This window comes from Leptodactylus fuscus, chromosome 11 (assembly GCF_031893055.1).
Source record: "Leptodactylus fuscus isolate aLepFus1 chromosome 11, aLepFus1.hap2, whole genome shotgun sequence".
Lineage (NCBI taxonomy): Eukaryota > Metazoa > Chordata > Amphibia > Anura > Leptodactylidae > Leptodactylus > Leptodactylus fuscus.
The window spans coordinates 14,519,950-14,534,672 of record NC_134275.1 but is presented as its reverse complement, the minus strand read 5'-3'; the positions used below and the strand labels follow the sequence as shown (position 1 = coordinate 14,534,672).

The 14,723-nt window shown below is 45.3% G+C and overlaps 1 protein-coding gene across 1 annotated transcript; it reads left to right on the top strand.

Moving 5' to 3' along the window:
- The first annotated feature begins 5,102 nt into the window (after window positions 1-5,102).
- On the top strand, window positions 5,103-11,324 carry IGBP1 (immunoglobulin binding protein 1). The gene is made up of 6 exons (XM_075258962.1): window positions 5,103-5,311; window positions 6,509-6,808; window positions 7,110-7,302; window positions 8,145-8,227; window positions 8,362-8,474; window positions 10,908-11,324. Exons 1-6 carry the CDS (start codon window positions 5,124-5,126, stop codon window positions 11,042-11,044), a joined length of 1,014 nt encoding a protein of 337 aa, XP_075115063.1. The 5' UTR covers window positions 5,103-5,123; the 3' UTR covers window positions 11,045-11,324.
- Window positions 11,325-14,723: the final 3,399 nt, after the last annotated feature.

The window sequence follows — 14,723 nt, the reverse complement described above, 5'->3', positions numbered from 1 at the left end:
CCCTCTACACAATAATCCATATTCAGGTTCAGTTTTACTTACAATGAGGAGAGATGTAACTTAACATTTCTACTGGGAAATTAAAGATAAAATAATGACACATTTATTAATCTCTTCCTTTATAGTTACCGGTCATTAAAAAAAGCCGCCAAATTACCGAGTCCAACACAGAGGACAATGGCAGTGATGGGACAATGGTAGGTGGTGACTCTCTATAGTGTTATCTATGGCACTGAGGGGCTCTGTCTGCTCTTTATACTTCTATACTGGTTATTGTGCTTTGTTTTAACTGTTTCTTTCTTATGTCTCTTTATTCCAGTCTCATCCACCTATTCCAAGGTCTCCAAGGAGCCTTGATGATGAGGAGGGTGACCTGGATCGCTACCAGTTACCCATAGACACAGGTATCCGCCTGAGCTTCTGGAATGATCAGAGATACCTTTCTAGTGTAAAAATAGTAAATTGCCCGTGTTATTGTAGAGGAAACTCAATTACTGATATGTCCATGTTATTACTTCTTGTATTTTTTAGATCCCGATTCTCCGACCCTGAGTATCGTCCAGGAGGAGGAGAGGTAGAGTATTCTTATAGTAACTATGTTATCTGTTTCATGTTACCTGGACACTGAGGGGCGCTATTATTTAGCGATATATATCCTATGTTTTCTTATATGTTTTGTTACAGCGAAAGGAAACAGGAACGTCCCATCAACCACTGCATCCTAAAGGATCTGTCATCCTCATGTTCGAAGTACGTCACCAACTTCCATGAGAATAAAGAGGAGCTGGCAAGATCGCTGTTTGATTTCTTTAATGATACCGTCTTTTATAATGAGGTATATGAATATAATACAGAACCATGTACATGCTGGGCTAGATATAGGGGGCTACAGTTAGGGGTTGGGATTTGGGTATATATACGTATAGACCTCTAGACTTCATAGAATCATAAAGGTTATCACTGTTGTTTCTATATTTTCTCCTTTTGTAGCTTCCTTCAGATATGGAGATCATCTGGAGTAAGAGGCTGAATAAAACCGCGGGTGTCACCAGGTACCACGAGGAGAACGGCCAGCAAATCGCCATCATCCATTTGTCTGAGAAAGTCTGTGATTCTGCAGGTATGTCTCTCATCATGTGCACTTGTTGTTGTGAAATCTTCCATGTGTCTTTGATATTGAGTGTAAGTCTAACTCTTATTGTCTTCAGACCGAGTACGGGACACCCTGATCCACGAAATGTGTCATGCTGCATGCTGGGTCATTGACGGGGATCCAAATGCTGGCCATGGATGGAGATGGAAATTCTTCTGTCAGACGGCTGCCTCCACTCATCCTGAGCTCCCACCTATCACCCAATATCACGACTTTAAGATCAACTTCCCGGTGATTTATGAATGCTCAGGTTGCCAACACAGGTAAGATGTGATCTGTTATATAGGCCCAGCTTTGTATCAAGCACATAAGCCATGGAAACACCGGATCTATAGACTGGTTTCCGTGGATTAAGGGGCTCTAGAATTGATTTTGTTTGTGCTTTTAGCTTTTGTCTTTAATATAAGCTTTTTCTCTCATTCTAGAGTCGGGCGCTGGAAAGCCTCCCTGGACACTGACAGATTTGTATGCGGCCATTGCTCCCACAAGATGGTCCTTCTAAATTCCATCTGAAAACGTCCATGACAGAGTCTTCTGAGCAATTTTGGGCAACACGGTGGCTCAGTGACTAGCACTGTAGCCTTGCATTCAGTTCCAACCTATAACATCGTCTGCAAGGAGTTTGTATGTTCTCCCCGTGTTTGCGTGGGTTTTCTCCGGGCACTCCGGTTTCCTCCCACATACTAAAAACATACTGATAGGTTCATTGGCCTTTATATAAACCATTGTTACTATTGGCCAAAAATTATTTGTGTCGTGTCATCATTTTCCAAAAATTAATGGTCCATAGAAGTGTTTCAGGCAATGAGCTCCAAATCCCTTCACATAGCCATAGAGTTACATCAGAGGGTTAAGCACAAGGGGAGGGGGTGAACATGTCCAAGTGGGCCCCCAACTTAGGTATGCCGATATTATCAGTATACAGTGACCATATAGTGGTAGATATTGGCTCTATACAGGGTCTACAGATGATTTAGGTGAATACTATACAGTGCAGTTACCTTTAGTGACTTCTTGGTGACGTCTTTGAATAATCGTTCACATTTCCATTCCATTTCTGTTCCATCTGGACCGCCATGACCACTTCAATCTCTGTAAAGTTTGCAACACAGACATCTTTAGCTCCTCACTTTAACAGGCACCTGACCCACATTGTCCCATCCTGCTGATACCCCCAATTATAAAATATATAATATACCCCCCCCATAATGAATAATACCCATAAATACCCATCTTTAATAACTTCCCTGTGCACCCCCTATAAATACCGTATTTTTCGGACTATAAGACGCACCTAGGTTTTAGAGGAGGAAAATAGGGAAAAAAATTTTGAAGCAAAAACTGGTAAAATATTTAATATATGGGAGTTGTAGTTTTGCAACAGCTGCAAGGCCACATTGACAGGTGACCCTGCAGCTGTACGGGGACGCATAGAGCGTTTTTTTTGCGGGGCCAGCTGTAATTTTTAGTTATACCATTTTGGGGGATATCTATTGCTTAGATCACCTTGTATTGAAAAAAAAACAGGAGGTGATTTAGAACTTTTATTTATTTCATATTTTTAAAGCTTTTTTTTTTTTTTTACTATTTTATTCTTCCCCGGGGGCTTGAGCCTGCGGTCACTTGATCGCAAGTCCCATAGACGGCAATACAACTGTATTGCCGTCTATGGGCCATTCTGTCTATTAGTATTACGGCTGGTCATAGAGACCAGCCGCAATACTAATATAGCCGTGACAGGCCGGGGAGCCTCATTAGGCTCCCGGCTGTCACCCGAACAGGTCGGCTCCTGCGATATCGCTGCGCAGGAGCCGGCCTGCAACTTTACAGGTACGGGGCCGGTGGGGACCGGCCCCGGGGGAGAAGGGGCCACGGATACTGACCCGGCATCCGCTGTACTAGAGAGGCGGATGCCGGGGAGGGATAGACGCCGGGGCCTGAGACATCGCTACGATCCTCTGCCCTGCATGAAGCCAGCGGCGGGGGGACGGAGGAGCGGAATAGCATCGCCCCTGCCGCTGCTGGCTTCATGCAGGGCAGAGGAACGCAGCGATGTCTCAGGCCCCGGCACCTGTAATGGCGTCTATCACTTGCCGGCTTCCGTCTCTCTATTACAGCGGATGCCAGGCGCCACCTTCAGACTATAAGACGCACCCTTCTTTTCCCCCAAAATTTTGGGGAAAAAAAGTGCGTCTTATAGTCCGAAAAATACGGTAATACCCCATATTGATGATGTCCCAGGTGTTTCCTAATTAAAGAGTAAAACAAAAATGAGTAGGGTTCCAATACCCAGGACCCCCAGGATCAGCTGTTTGAATGGACCGTGGTACCTGTGTAAGCGCCGTGACCCCTTCTCTGTTTATATTGAATCATACATCTCATAGCGGCCATGTCATGTAACTACAGCCTTGTCCTATACACATCTATGTGACAAGGCTGGAATTATATCACACGGTCACTATAAACAGGCGCCATAGCCCCTTCATACAGCTGGTCAGAGGGGAATCACTGATCTCTTATTGATGATCTATTCTGAGGATCGAGCATCAATAAAAACAAGCTGGAAAACTCCTTATGGCTAAGGCCCCACAGGACGTCCCGCAGCTAAAAAGTGCTGCAGGAAAAACCGCGGTGGCAATGCGGACTTTCTCTTACAATTATATAACTGTAACAGAAAGTTACAACGCGTTGCCATCACGTTTTTTCCTGCAGTGCTTTTTAGCTGCGGGATGTCCCGTGGGGCCTTAGCCATAAGGAGTTTTCCAGCTTGTTTTTATGGGGAAACCACCGGCGTTTCCGCAGATATAATTGACATGCTACGATTTCCAAAAACGTACCGGTTTTGGAAATCGTGCTGTGTCCGCATCGCGGTTTTTAACGAATCCCATCCACTTTGCCTGTACTGTAAAGCGCCTCAATTTTTCCTGTGGCATTTCCGCCGCGGGCAAATCACAGCTTTTCCGGCCTAAGGCTGGGGCCCAACGTTTTGATAACAGCTTTTTTTGTTGCGGTTTTTTGAGCCATAACCATGACTAGATTGAGCAGAAGTTAGAAGTGTTTACGGTGAGGCGTTTTTTGGAGGAGAAATTTGAGTCAGTTTCCTGACCAAAAAACTCAGTGTGAACACAGCCTAAGCTTTCTATATATTTCTGATTCCATTTGTAGCCATTCTCAAAAATAATGCAACAAAATCTGCAACAAAAAAAGCTGCAACGTGGGCCTCAGCCTAAGGCCGGGATAAATGCTGTGGTGTGACCACCATGTAAACACTGCAGACAAAATGCAGCGTTTTACAGTTCCTGCAAAGTGAATGGGATTTTAACGAATTCCGTTTGCACGTTGCGGAAAAATACGCCGTTGCGGTTTTGGAAATCACAGCATGTCAATTATACCTACGGAAATGCCAATGGTTTTGCGATAGGTATAATGGAAGCAGAAAGTCCATAGAGGAAACCTCTGTGGACGTTCTGTGAAAAGCGCTGCAGGAAAAACCGCAATTTGTTTTCTGCCGCTACGTGGAGCCTGCAGTGAGGGAGGGGTAAGAAAGGGTTAAACTCGGCTACCAGTGGGGGGACGCGTTGCTGGAAAAAATGCAGTGGGAAAATACTAAATAATTACTTTTTTCACAGTTTTATTTTTATTTATTTTTTTGTATTTTTACCTTCCCTACTCCATGTAAGTCTATGGGAGAATCGCAATGTGTGGATGTAATTACACTCCAACTCAATTACTTTGCTGCTAAAGGCATTGCTCCAGTGTGTGCAGCCTAGGCTCTGAGTCCTTGGATTTCTGCAGGTCCTCACACTGAGCAGATACTGTATTACTATAGCGCCCTCTATTGACTGTCAAGCGTAAGAACATATTTTGCCACACCTAAGATGGCGCCTTAGTACAGCCGGGCACTTCTGCGGGCCTCTCACGTAAGTTCCTGATTACGGAAGCCCACGGGGTTCAGACATGCTCGACAAACATGGCGGCCGAATCAGATACTGAGCAGCCGAAATTATCCGAGCTGTTGGAGAAAGGATGGCGGATCCTGGAAGAGGTGGAGGACAGCAGCCAGCCGGCCGGGGCACGGGAGGTGCAGGACAAGGTGAAGCGAGGGCTGGGGATGCTGGAACAAGCCACAAGAATGGTCAGTCAGCTGCAGCTCTTCAGGTACTGGGCTGCTGTGTCACCACCTGTCTGCACGTACAGACAAGTGTCTCCTAGTATGGGATGTATAGTGTTATACCTGGAGACAGGAGGGGGCTGCTCCACTAGGGGGCGCTGCAGTAATATCATCAGAGACCCCATGACTGTATTCATCTACAAGGACATGGAGTGTAGTCCAAGGAAAGTGCGGGCAGAGGGTTGTCGCCGTTTAAGGAAAGTGCGTGTGGGGGAGGGAAGTGTGCGTGGGGGGTGTCGCTGTCCAAGGAAAGTGCGTACGGGGAGACCGTCGCTGTCCAAGGAAAGTGCGTGGGGGTGGAGGGAAGTGCACGTGGGGGTTGTCGCCTTTTAAGGAGAGCGCGTGCAGGGGGACCGTCTCCGTCCAAGGAAAGTGCGTACAGGGGGGAGGGAAGTGCGCGTCGGGGTTGTCTCCGTTTAAGGAGAGCGCTTGCGGAGGGACTGTCGCCGTTTTAGAAAAGGATGGGGGTGCCGTTTAAGCAAAGTGCGTGCGGGGGGGGGGGGGGGGTGTTGTCGCTGTCCAAGGAAATGAATGCAATGGAATGGAAGCATATAATAGTGTCATATGCAGGTATAATACATGTGGGGATGGATTTTAAAAAAAAATAATAATAATAAAGAAGCACCAGAGTTTTTGTGTAATTTGCACCACATGTGTTTTGCACATCGTTTTCTATGTGTTTTCGGCACTTCTTAACAATTTCTGTACCTCGTCCGACAGGGGAACAGAGCTTATTGAAGAGGGGGTGGGGATTCATGTACAAAACTGTGCACCAGACAAAGAATTCTGGACGACGCACTTACATTTTGTCGGGAACTAAGGAACTAATAAGCGGTGTAACGTTAGACTAGACAATCTACAAGTCTGTGGTATTTATACAGCATTAGACTCTTTGGAAAATCTGATACAATTTCAGACTATTGAGTCTAACTTTGCACTAACACGGAGGAAATTGGTGAGGAATTTGGTGTGGAATTTCAGCACTGAAAACAAAGCCTCCCATTGATTTTAATGGGTTCCTTTTTTTGCAATTCCACACCAGATTCCTCAGCATTTTCCTCCGTGTGAATGCACCTTCCATAGTATTAGTTTATTGCCATGTCTGCTACTCTGTAGGTTTGTCGGTTCCTGAAATTCTCTCCTATTTCTGATCCGCTGACCCTGCCTTATATTTTGTCTTGTAGCTCTAATGAGGATCTGGATGAGATTCCCTCTACAGATATTCGCTATCTTCTGCTGCCTGCCCTCCTTGGCGCATTGACTCTGAAGCAGGTGGGTCTCAGCCATAGACTGCAGCACCTTGAGACAGCTCGCTCCTATTTCCTAGACTTTCTGAAAAGGTGCCATGACTACAAAGTCTCCAGCTTCAACCTTCCTGGACAGGAAGAATCAACTCAGCCACGTGAACCGGTGCGCGATGCCCCCGCTGGAGTGCCACCCAATCTGGCTGCTATGGCGATTCAGAGGCAGGCCAAAATTGAAAGGTAAAATAACACGGCTCGTTGTGATGAAGTGCAGTCAGTCAGAGCTAAGCTATAGGTTATGTTCACACAATGCATTTTTAAGGGGAAAAATCCGATGAGGAAAACCAAGGCTGAAACTCCGTGCAGGATTTTCTGCTCTGCCAATTTTTGAAGGGTTTTGCAGCGGAGACTCTGGCGCAGATACTTAGACTAAGAACTAAACTTTGACTTCTGTGTTACTGACAATTGTGTAATATTATGTGATGGGTATAAATCCTCTATTAAGCCTTACTTTGCTTTATTTATTTATGGGATTTTACAGGTACAAGCAGAGGAAGGAGCTTGAGCACAAGTTGTCCAGCTTGAAAGAATCAGTGAAAAGTGGCACGGCGGAAGAAGAGCAAGTGAGGGAGTATTATCTCCTAAATCTCCGCCACTGGGTGTGCATTGCCCTGGAGGAGGTGGAGAGCATTGACCAAGAGCTGCCCATGGTAAAGGCAAGGGAAATGATGAAGGTGAGCAGAGTTGTAGCCATACGTATAAAGCTGGAGGTATGAATTCACATTGCAGGCCTGGCTGCTTATCCTTCTGCATCAGTGCGGTTTTATATACCTCAAGAAAGCGAATAGTGCGCTGAATTCATCACACTATCGGCTTTCTCGTTCTGTGCCCCCGGGGAAGAGCTATCGGTGCCATCGGTGCAGATACTGTAGATCTTCACTGTCAGAAGAGCGTTCCTGACAGTCAGTGAAGAACGCCATTCCTCACAGCCTCGCCTTTAGCTCTGTACTGTGAGAGCGGCAAAGAAGGCCCCCCTCACGTTCCTCACCGCTCTGTACAGCGCTATAGACACTGCTGTGAGGAAGGACGTTCCTGACCGACTGTTAGGAACGCCCTTCTGACAGTGAAGATCTACGGTACCGGCACCGATAGCTCTTCCCCGGGGCACAGATCGGGAAAGCTGATAGTGTGCTGAATTCACACTGTCGGCTTTCTAGCGATGTATTAAACCGCATGTGCCCCAGGAGATGAAAGGTCCTCTTTAATTCCAAAGAGGATTACTTAAGACAATGACCAATATCCGGTAACCCACCAAAAACCACAAACCTGTCACGATCACCCAGAAAAGACTTTCCAGGTCAAATACCTGCCAGTATATGTGGATTTTATCAATAAACTTTATGGTTTGTTTGTTTGTTTGTTTTTTTTTCCTTTGTATTTGATATTCTCCACATATGTTGGTAGTTAGATGACCCGGAGAGGTGTTTTTGGAGATTGCAGCTGTACTTTCACATGATTGTTTTTCTTACAACGTATTAAAACTGTTCCTTGTTCACTTTTTTTTTTATTCTTGTAGGGAGCTGAGATCACTCAACCACCGCGTCCAGCAAGGCCACCTATGAAACCATTTATCCTGACTCGAGATGCCCTTCAGGCCAAGTATGTTGTTGTAGTAGTGTTTTGCATTTGGCCACTATTGTTATTGGCTTCTTTCCAGTACCTGTAATTTGTTTTTGTATCATTTTATTTTTATTTATTTATTTTTTGTTAAAAAGCAACTCTTTATTTGGCAGGGTCTTTGGAGAAGGATACCCTAGTCTTCCTACCATGACTGTCGATGACTGGTATGAGCAACATCGCAGTAAAGGAGTCCTCCCGGACCAGGGTGTGTTCAATAAACCAACAGGTGAGTGTGTGTGTGTGTGTGTGTGTATATAATATATATATATATATATATATATATATATATTATACCCTGTTTCCCCTAATATAAGACATCCCTCCCCTTCACTTCCTGGACCACCTACAACCGGAAGTCATGCCGGCACTCCGCCAAGGAAGCGCCGGTATGACTGCCGATTGTCCCCTGCTCCAGCCGCTGCATAAGACATCCCTGAAAATAAGACAGGTCATATATTTAGGAAGAGAATTTAATATAAGACACTGTCTTATTTTCAGGGAAACAGGGGGTGTGTGTATATATATATATATATATATATATATATATATATATATATATATATATATATACCTTCATTATCGACATCTGACCAGGCACTGAAGATTAATTTAGCATTACATACCATTTCAGTATGTTGTTGATCAACTTGCCAGGTCTGCCCGAGTAAGGATAAGTTCACACAGAGGTTTATGGTCAGGATTCTGAGGCCATATCCGCCTCAAAACCCTGACCAAAAAGACGACTCCCATTGAAATCAATGGGAGCCGCTCAGGAGTTCCTTTTTGCACAAGTCGGCTTGTGCCGGCTCCTGGAAAAAGAAGCGAGGTACTCATTCTTCAGGTCGTTTCGCCTCACGTTTCGGCCTGAAGACACTCCCGACTAGGCCCATTCATTGAGCCTAATCCGGAGCGGAGTGCGTGGCTGGATGCGGTGCAGTGCATCGGCTTTCAATCGTGGCTACCCGGTTTTTGTAGTGGAACCTGAGACTGCCTCCGCCTCAGGTTCCAGTCTAAAAAACCCCGTCTGAACTTACCCTAAAAGTCACTGATAGAACTTTTGTCCCATAGACCGGTATTCTCCCAGATGAGGATCATTGCACTATTAAGCCATATAGGCAGTGATTGTAAGATAACTTTAAGGCTGAGGCCCCACATTGCAGTAACGCAGCTTTTTTTGTTGTAAATTTTGCTGAGGTATATTGAACCAAAGCCGGGAGGGGATTGAGTAGAAGCAAGAGGTATAAGAGCTTCCTATATAATTCCCAATCCTTCTGTAGCCACTACTCAGTTTGGCAAAAAAAAAAAAAAAAAAGTAGCAAAATCTGCAACAAAAAAATCTGCAACGTGGGCGCTTAGGAACAATACTATAACTCTTAGCCTAAGATGTTTGTGTTGCATGCTGAGGATATGGGACGGTGACTGAAACTGTCTGTATAGGGCTGAGGAATATGTTGGTGCTATAGAAGTAAACAAAATAAATAAAATAAAACTTGTCCTGACACAAGATGTTAAAGGGATTCTACCATTAAAAATCTTTTTTCTGTGGCTAACACGTCGGAATAGCCTTTAGAAAGGCTATTCGTCTCTTACCTTTAGATGTGATCTCCGCCGCGCCGTTCCTTAGTAATACCGTTTTTTACTGGCATGTAAATTAGTTCTCTGGCAGCGATGAGGGCGTCCCCACGGCTGCCAGAGAACAGGATCCTGCGCCGCCTCTATCTTCTGCTGGATCCTCCCCTTCTTTCTTCAGCAGCGTCACCTCTGTCGGCTCTTACACTAGTAGAGCCGACTGCGCATGCTCGCAATTACGGCCTCGGAACTATGGCCGCGCATGCGCAGTCAGCTCTACTAGTGTAAGAGCCGACAGAGGTGACGCTGCTGAAGAAAGAAGGGGAGGATCCAGCAGAAGATAGAGGCGGCGCAGGATCCTGTTCTATGGCAGCCGTGGGGACGCCCTCATTGCATTTTCAGCGCTGGGGCCCGCCCCCATCGCTGCGAGAGGACTAATTTGCATACCGGTAAAAAACGGTATTCCTAAGGAACGGCGCAGCGGAGATCACATCTAAAGGTAGGAGACAAATAGCCTTTCTAAAGACTATTCCGACGTGTTAGCCACAGAAAAAAAATTTTAATGGTAGGATCCATTTAAATGGATCCTATCATTGGATACCCTTGTTTTCTGACTAACATGTAAGAATAGCCTTAAGAAAGGCTATTCTTCTCCTACCTTTAGATGTCTTCTCTGCACCGCTGTTCAGTAGAAATCCAGGTTTTCTTTGGTATGCAAATGAGTTCTCTCACAGCACTGGGGGCAGTCCTTTGCGCTCAAACAGCACTGTGGGCGTCCCCAATGCTTCAAGAGAACTCTCCAGCAACGCCTCTATTTTCTTCTGGAACGGCTTCTCCCTGCGTTTTCTTCCGGCACTGGTTTCAAACTTCAAGGTATATGCTGTCAGCTCTGCTGTCGGGCCTCGGGCAGAGCCGACTGCGCATGCCCGCCTGGTGTAAGCGGCCATTTTCTTGTGGCCGCTTACACAGTAAGTGCCTACACTATGATCATTGAATGTAGCGCAGTGTATAAATGCAAATCACATTAAACTCCTGTCATGATGTGGATTCCTTGTAGTAGTAAGTTCGATCGCTTATGTATTTTCTACAGATGAGGAGCAGGAGGCGGCTGAACGGGAACGCAAAGAAGAGCAGGATGATCCAGACACATTGCAAAAGGCTCGGAATTGGGATGACTGGAAAGATACACACCCTCGGGGATATGGAAACCGCAAGAATATGGGCTAAATGAATGCTGATCTCATTTTCAGCGACTCCCTTTTGAGGTGTTCTACGTAATGTACTGGTCAAGTAAGATTGGAGTGTGCTAGGGATAGGCATCTGTTGAGGGACATTAGTCACCTACTGACAATAATGTGTGTGCCTTTGCTCTCCAAATAGCGGATCCCATGACACAATTTACATGTGCGTTTGTATTTATTTCTGATAAAAGTAATTGTTGTGTTGGTAGTATCTGTCCATGTTGCTACCAGCATGCTTGTATAAATAAAATCTCTGTTTATTCTTACCCCTGTTCCATCACTATATAGCAATGCCACCCAAGTTTGCAAAAAACAAAGAAAACCAGTAGTCAAGTTATCGGTCTTTCACCAACCGCTGTCATGAGGCTGCAATCCCCTCGGTAGCTGGCCCTTTGAAGCTAAGGCTCCGCGTAGCGTCCCTCAGCAAAAAAGCGCTGCGGGAAAAACCGTGGTGGCAACAATTTGTGGATTTTCGTGCAGCGCTTTTCTCAGAAAAATTGCAGAATTTTCATCTGCAGACTTTCTGCTTCCATTACATCTATAGGGAAACGGTCGGCATTTCTGTGGGTATAATTGGCCTGCTCCGATTTTCAAGACCGCAATGATTTTGGAGATCGCAGCACGTATTTTACTGCACTGTGGGGGATGGCTTTGGCCTGAAGGAGTATTCTAGTTCCTTGTTATTGATGCTTTGTTTTCAGGATAAGTCCTCAATAAGCGATCAGTCGCAGTCCAATATCCGGGACTGCTTACCAGCTGTTTGGAGAGAGCACAATGCTTACAGTCTTCCTGTAGAAGTGGTCTGGCTATAATCACATTGTATGGTCGCTACTAAACACACAGCATATCATGTAAACAGTGAAGGGGTCACTGCATTCACACAGTTGCTCGGTCCCTTCAAACAGCTAGCTGATTGGTGGGGCTCCCTGGTGTCAAACCCCTGCTGATCTCTTGGAATACCCCTTAAAGGGGTTGTCCATCTTTTAAAAATCGGCAATTGTACTACAGCTATGGCTACAGGACCCATAACCAGTACTATGAAAAATGCAGCGTAGGGCCCCCCCCATCAATATTTGCTTTGGGTCCCACAAGATATTAGTTATACCACTTCCTGCAAACCCTAACATTATGATGAAAGAGACATTCCCTCCCCCCCCTAACTTTGATACTTGCTGACTTATAATAGGCCAAAATCTGAGCTTTAGAGCCCACCTCTTCTCGATTTGGCAAGTATTCTCAGCCACCTTAGCGTCGGCTTGCATTGACTATGACATAATCTCTCTGCTTCAGTGTGATGCTGGTGACTTTTCTCCTCTGATCTACCTTACATGTCTCTTACTTGCTGCCATCCAGTGATGCGGCACAGCATAAAGCTTCCCCCATATTAGTCTTGTGTACGTAAGCCCACTGAAAAGTTTGGTAAAAAAAAAAAAAAAAAAGGGATTTTTGGTTGGATATATGGGGTAGTCTGCATCTAGACAGGTAGCATCCATAGAGAAAAATCAGTTGCTGAAAAAAAAAATCTATGTATAAGTGCGGGGTCTTCTTATGGAGAAGGATCCCTATATTTACATTTAAAACTTAAAGGGATTCGGTTTTCTCCATATCCAAATGTGTCTCCAGACAGCACAGGGGGCGTCCTCTGTGCTGTGTGAAGACTCTCCAGTGACGCCCTTCTTCTACAGCTGCGCGCGTCCTCCTGCGTCGTCTTCTGTGTAAGTGATGCTGGTACAGAGCCGTTGAGTGTGCTCTGTACTCCGTAAAACTACTCAACAGTACAGAGCACACAGAAAAATGGCCGATGGCAGAGCCGACTGCACATGTTCAGCGCAGGGGGACCGCCCCCTGTGCTGTCTGGAGACTCCTTCGCATACAGAGAAACCGGGAATATCACCGGAACAGCGGCGTAGAGAAGAATTCTAAAGGTAGGGGAAGAATAGTCTTTCTTAAGGCTATTCCGACGTGTTAGTACTGAAAGAAAGCAGATTCAGCTATTGTAAAATATAGAAAACATTTGCTTAGAAGATTATTGGACACTGGCGCGGCGGAGAGCATAAAACGCTCACCGGCGCTCACGGCCTGCAGATTTCAGTCTTCTGCATCTGTTTTGTGCAGGAAACGGAAACCTGCAGAACGGAGACCGGGCGCAGATGTGAACGAGCCCTTATTTACAGCACAGTTGAAAATGACCATTAACAGATAGCTGGAAGCGCATAGTACTCTCCATTAATACATCCAACTACACTGTACACGTCCTGCTCAGATAGCATTAGATGGAAATGTCTCCCGTGTCTCCAGTCTTTTCTTCTGCTTTTATAATTATGAGTAGGGTTGAGCAATTGGAATCGTAAAAGATCGGATTCCAATCGGCGATCAAGTAATATTTCACGATTGCGATCGGAATTCCAATCCCGATCTTTTCAGGCAGGATCAAGGTCAGAGGTTATCTCAAGATCAGCTCATAGGGTTGAGGGATCGGGAAAGATCGGATCCCGATCGTCAATCGAGCAAATTTCACAATTGGGATCGGCTGGAAAATGATTGGAAATCAGATTTTAAAATCGATCCTGAAATCTCAAGATTGGCTCAACCATAATTATGAGCCGTACATTAACCAGTTACCACCTGTGCACGGTGCACATACTGCACATAGTTAAAGCTTTAAGCAGGAACAGGCCTGGTTACTGAAATTCAGACAACTACAATCGAGTGCAATGAAGATAGAAGTGTTTCTTTCAACCTCAGTGCACTCTGCTTGTAATATAGAGACAATCACACTCTCTATTGGGATCATTGATAAAATCACCATGGGCTATTTTCCACTGTGGTAATTTACTTACCCGACTGCTGCATGTGAGCCAGTGTGGGGCCATTGCTGGAACATCGGAACTGAAGATGGATCAGAGTCTGTGGCCGGGATGGTAACGTAAAGAACAGATACCGTATATACTTGAGTATAAGCCCCCCTCAACTTATACTCGAGTCAAGCAAAAAAAAAAAAAAATTTGGAGGGGGGCGGGGGTGTTCTTGTCTATGACCAGCTGCAATAGTAATGTATAGTCATCCCTGTGTCTGAAAGTGCCCGGTCTACTAAATATAGGGGATCTGCAGTGCTCCTATTCCGTCGGGAAGGGGTTAATAGGAGCACTGCAGATCCCCTATATTCAGCCAGGCTGAATTCCAAGTGGGGGAAAAAAAACCCCAGTCCTCAAGCTCAGGGAAGGGGCAGACAGATAACCAAAACACCCCCTCCCCTTCCCCAGCATCTACTGCACCCAAAAACTCCGACCTTTTTAATGTTTGAAATTTTCCAGTAGCTGCTGCATTTCCCCCCTCGGCTTATACTCGAGTCAATAAGTTTTCCCAGTTTTTTTTGTGGTAAAATGAGGGGCCTCGGCTTATACTCGAGTATATACGGTAATTAACTTTTTCTTTTTTTTCCCCCAGCCTTTTTCACCAGAAATCTGTTCGTTTTAGGAACTGCCATGACTACAGAGGTTACCACATGCTAATATTGGTAATTCAAAAGAGCAGGGATGGACGAGGTCTCAGACTTATTGATTTTATGATGAAATCCTAGTAGATTTATGATAAGATTGTCTGGGTCACAGATGAATGTCTAATAACCCAAAGGTCAAGGTAGGAGTAAATGGACTTCGCTGGTT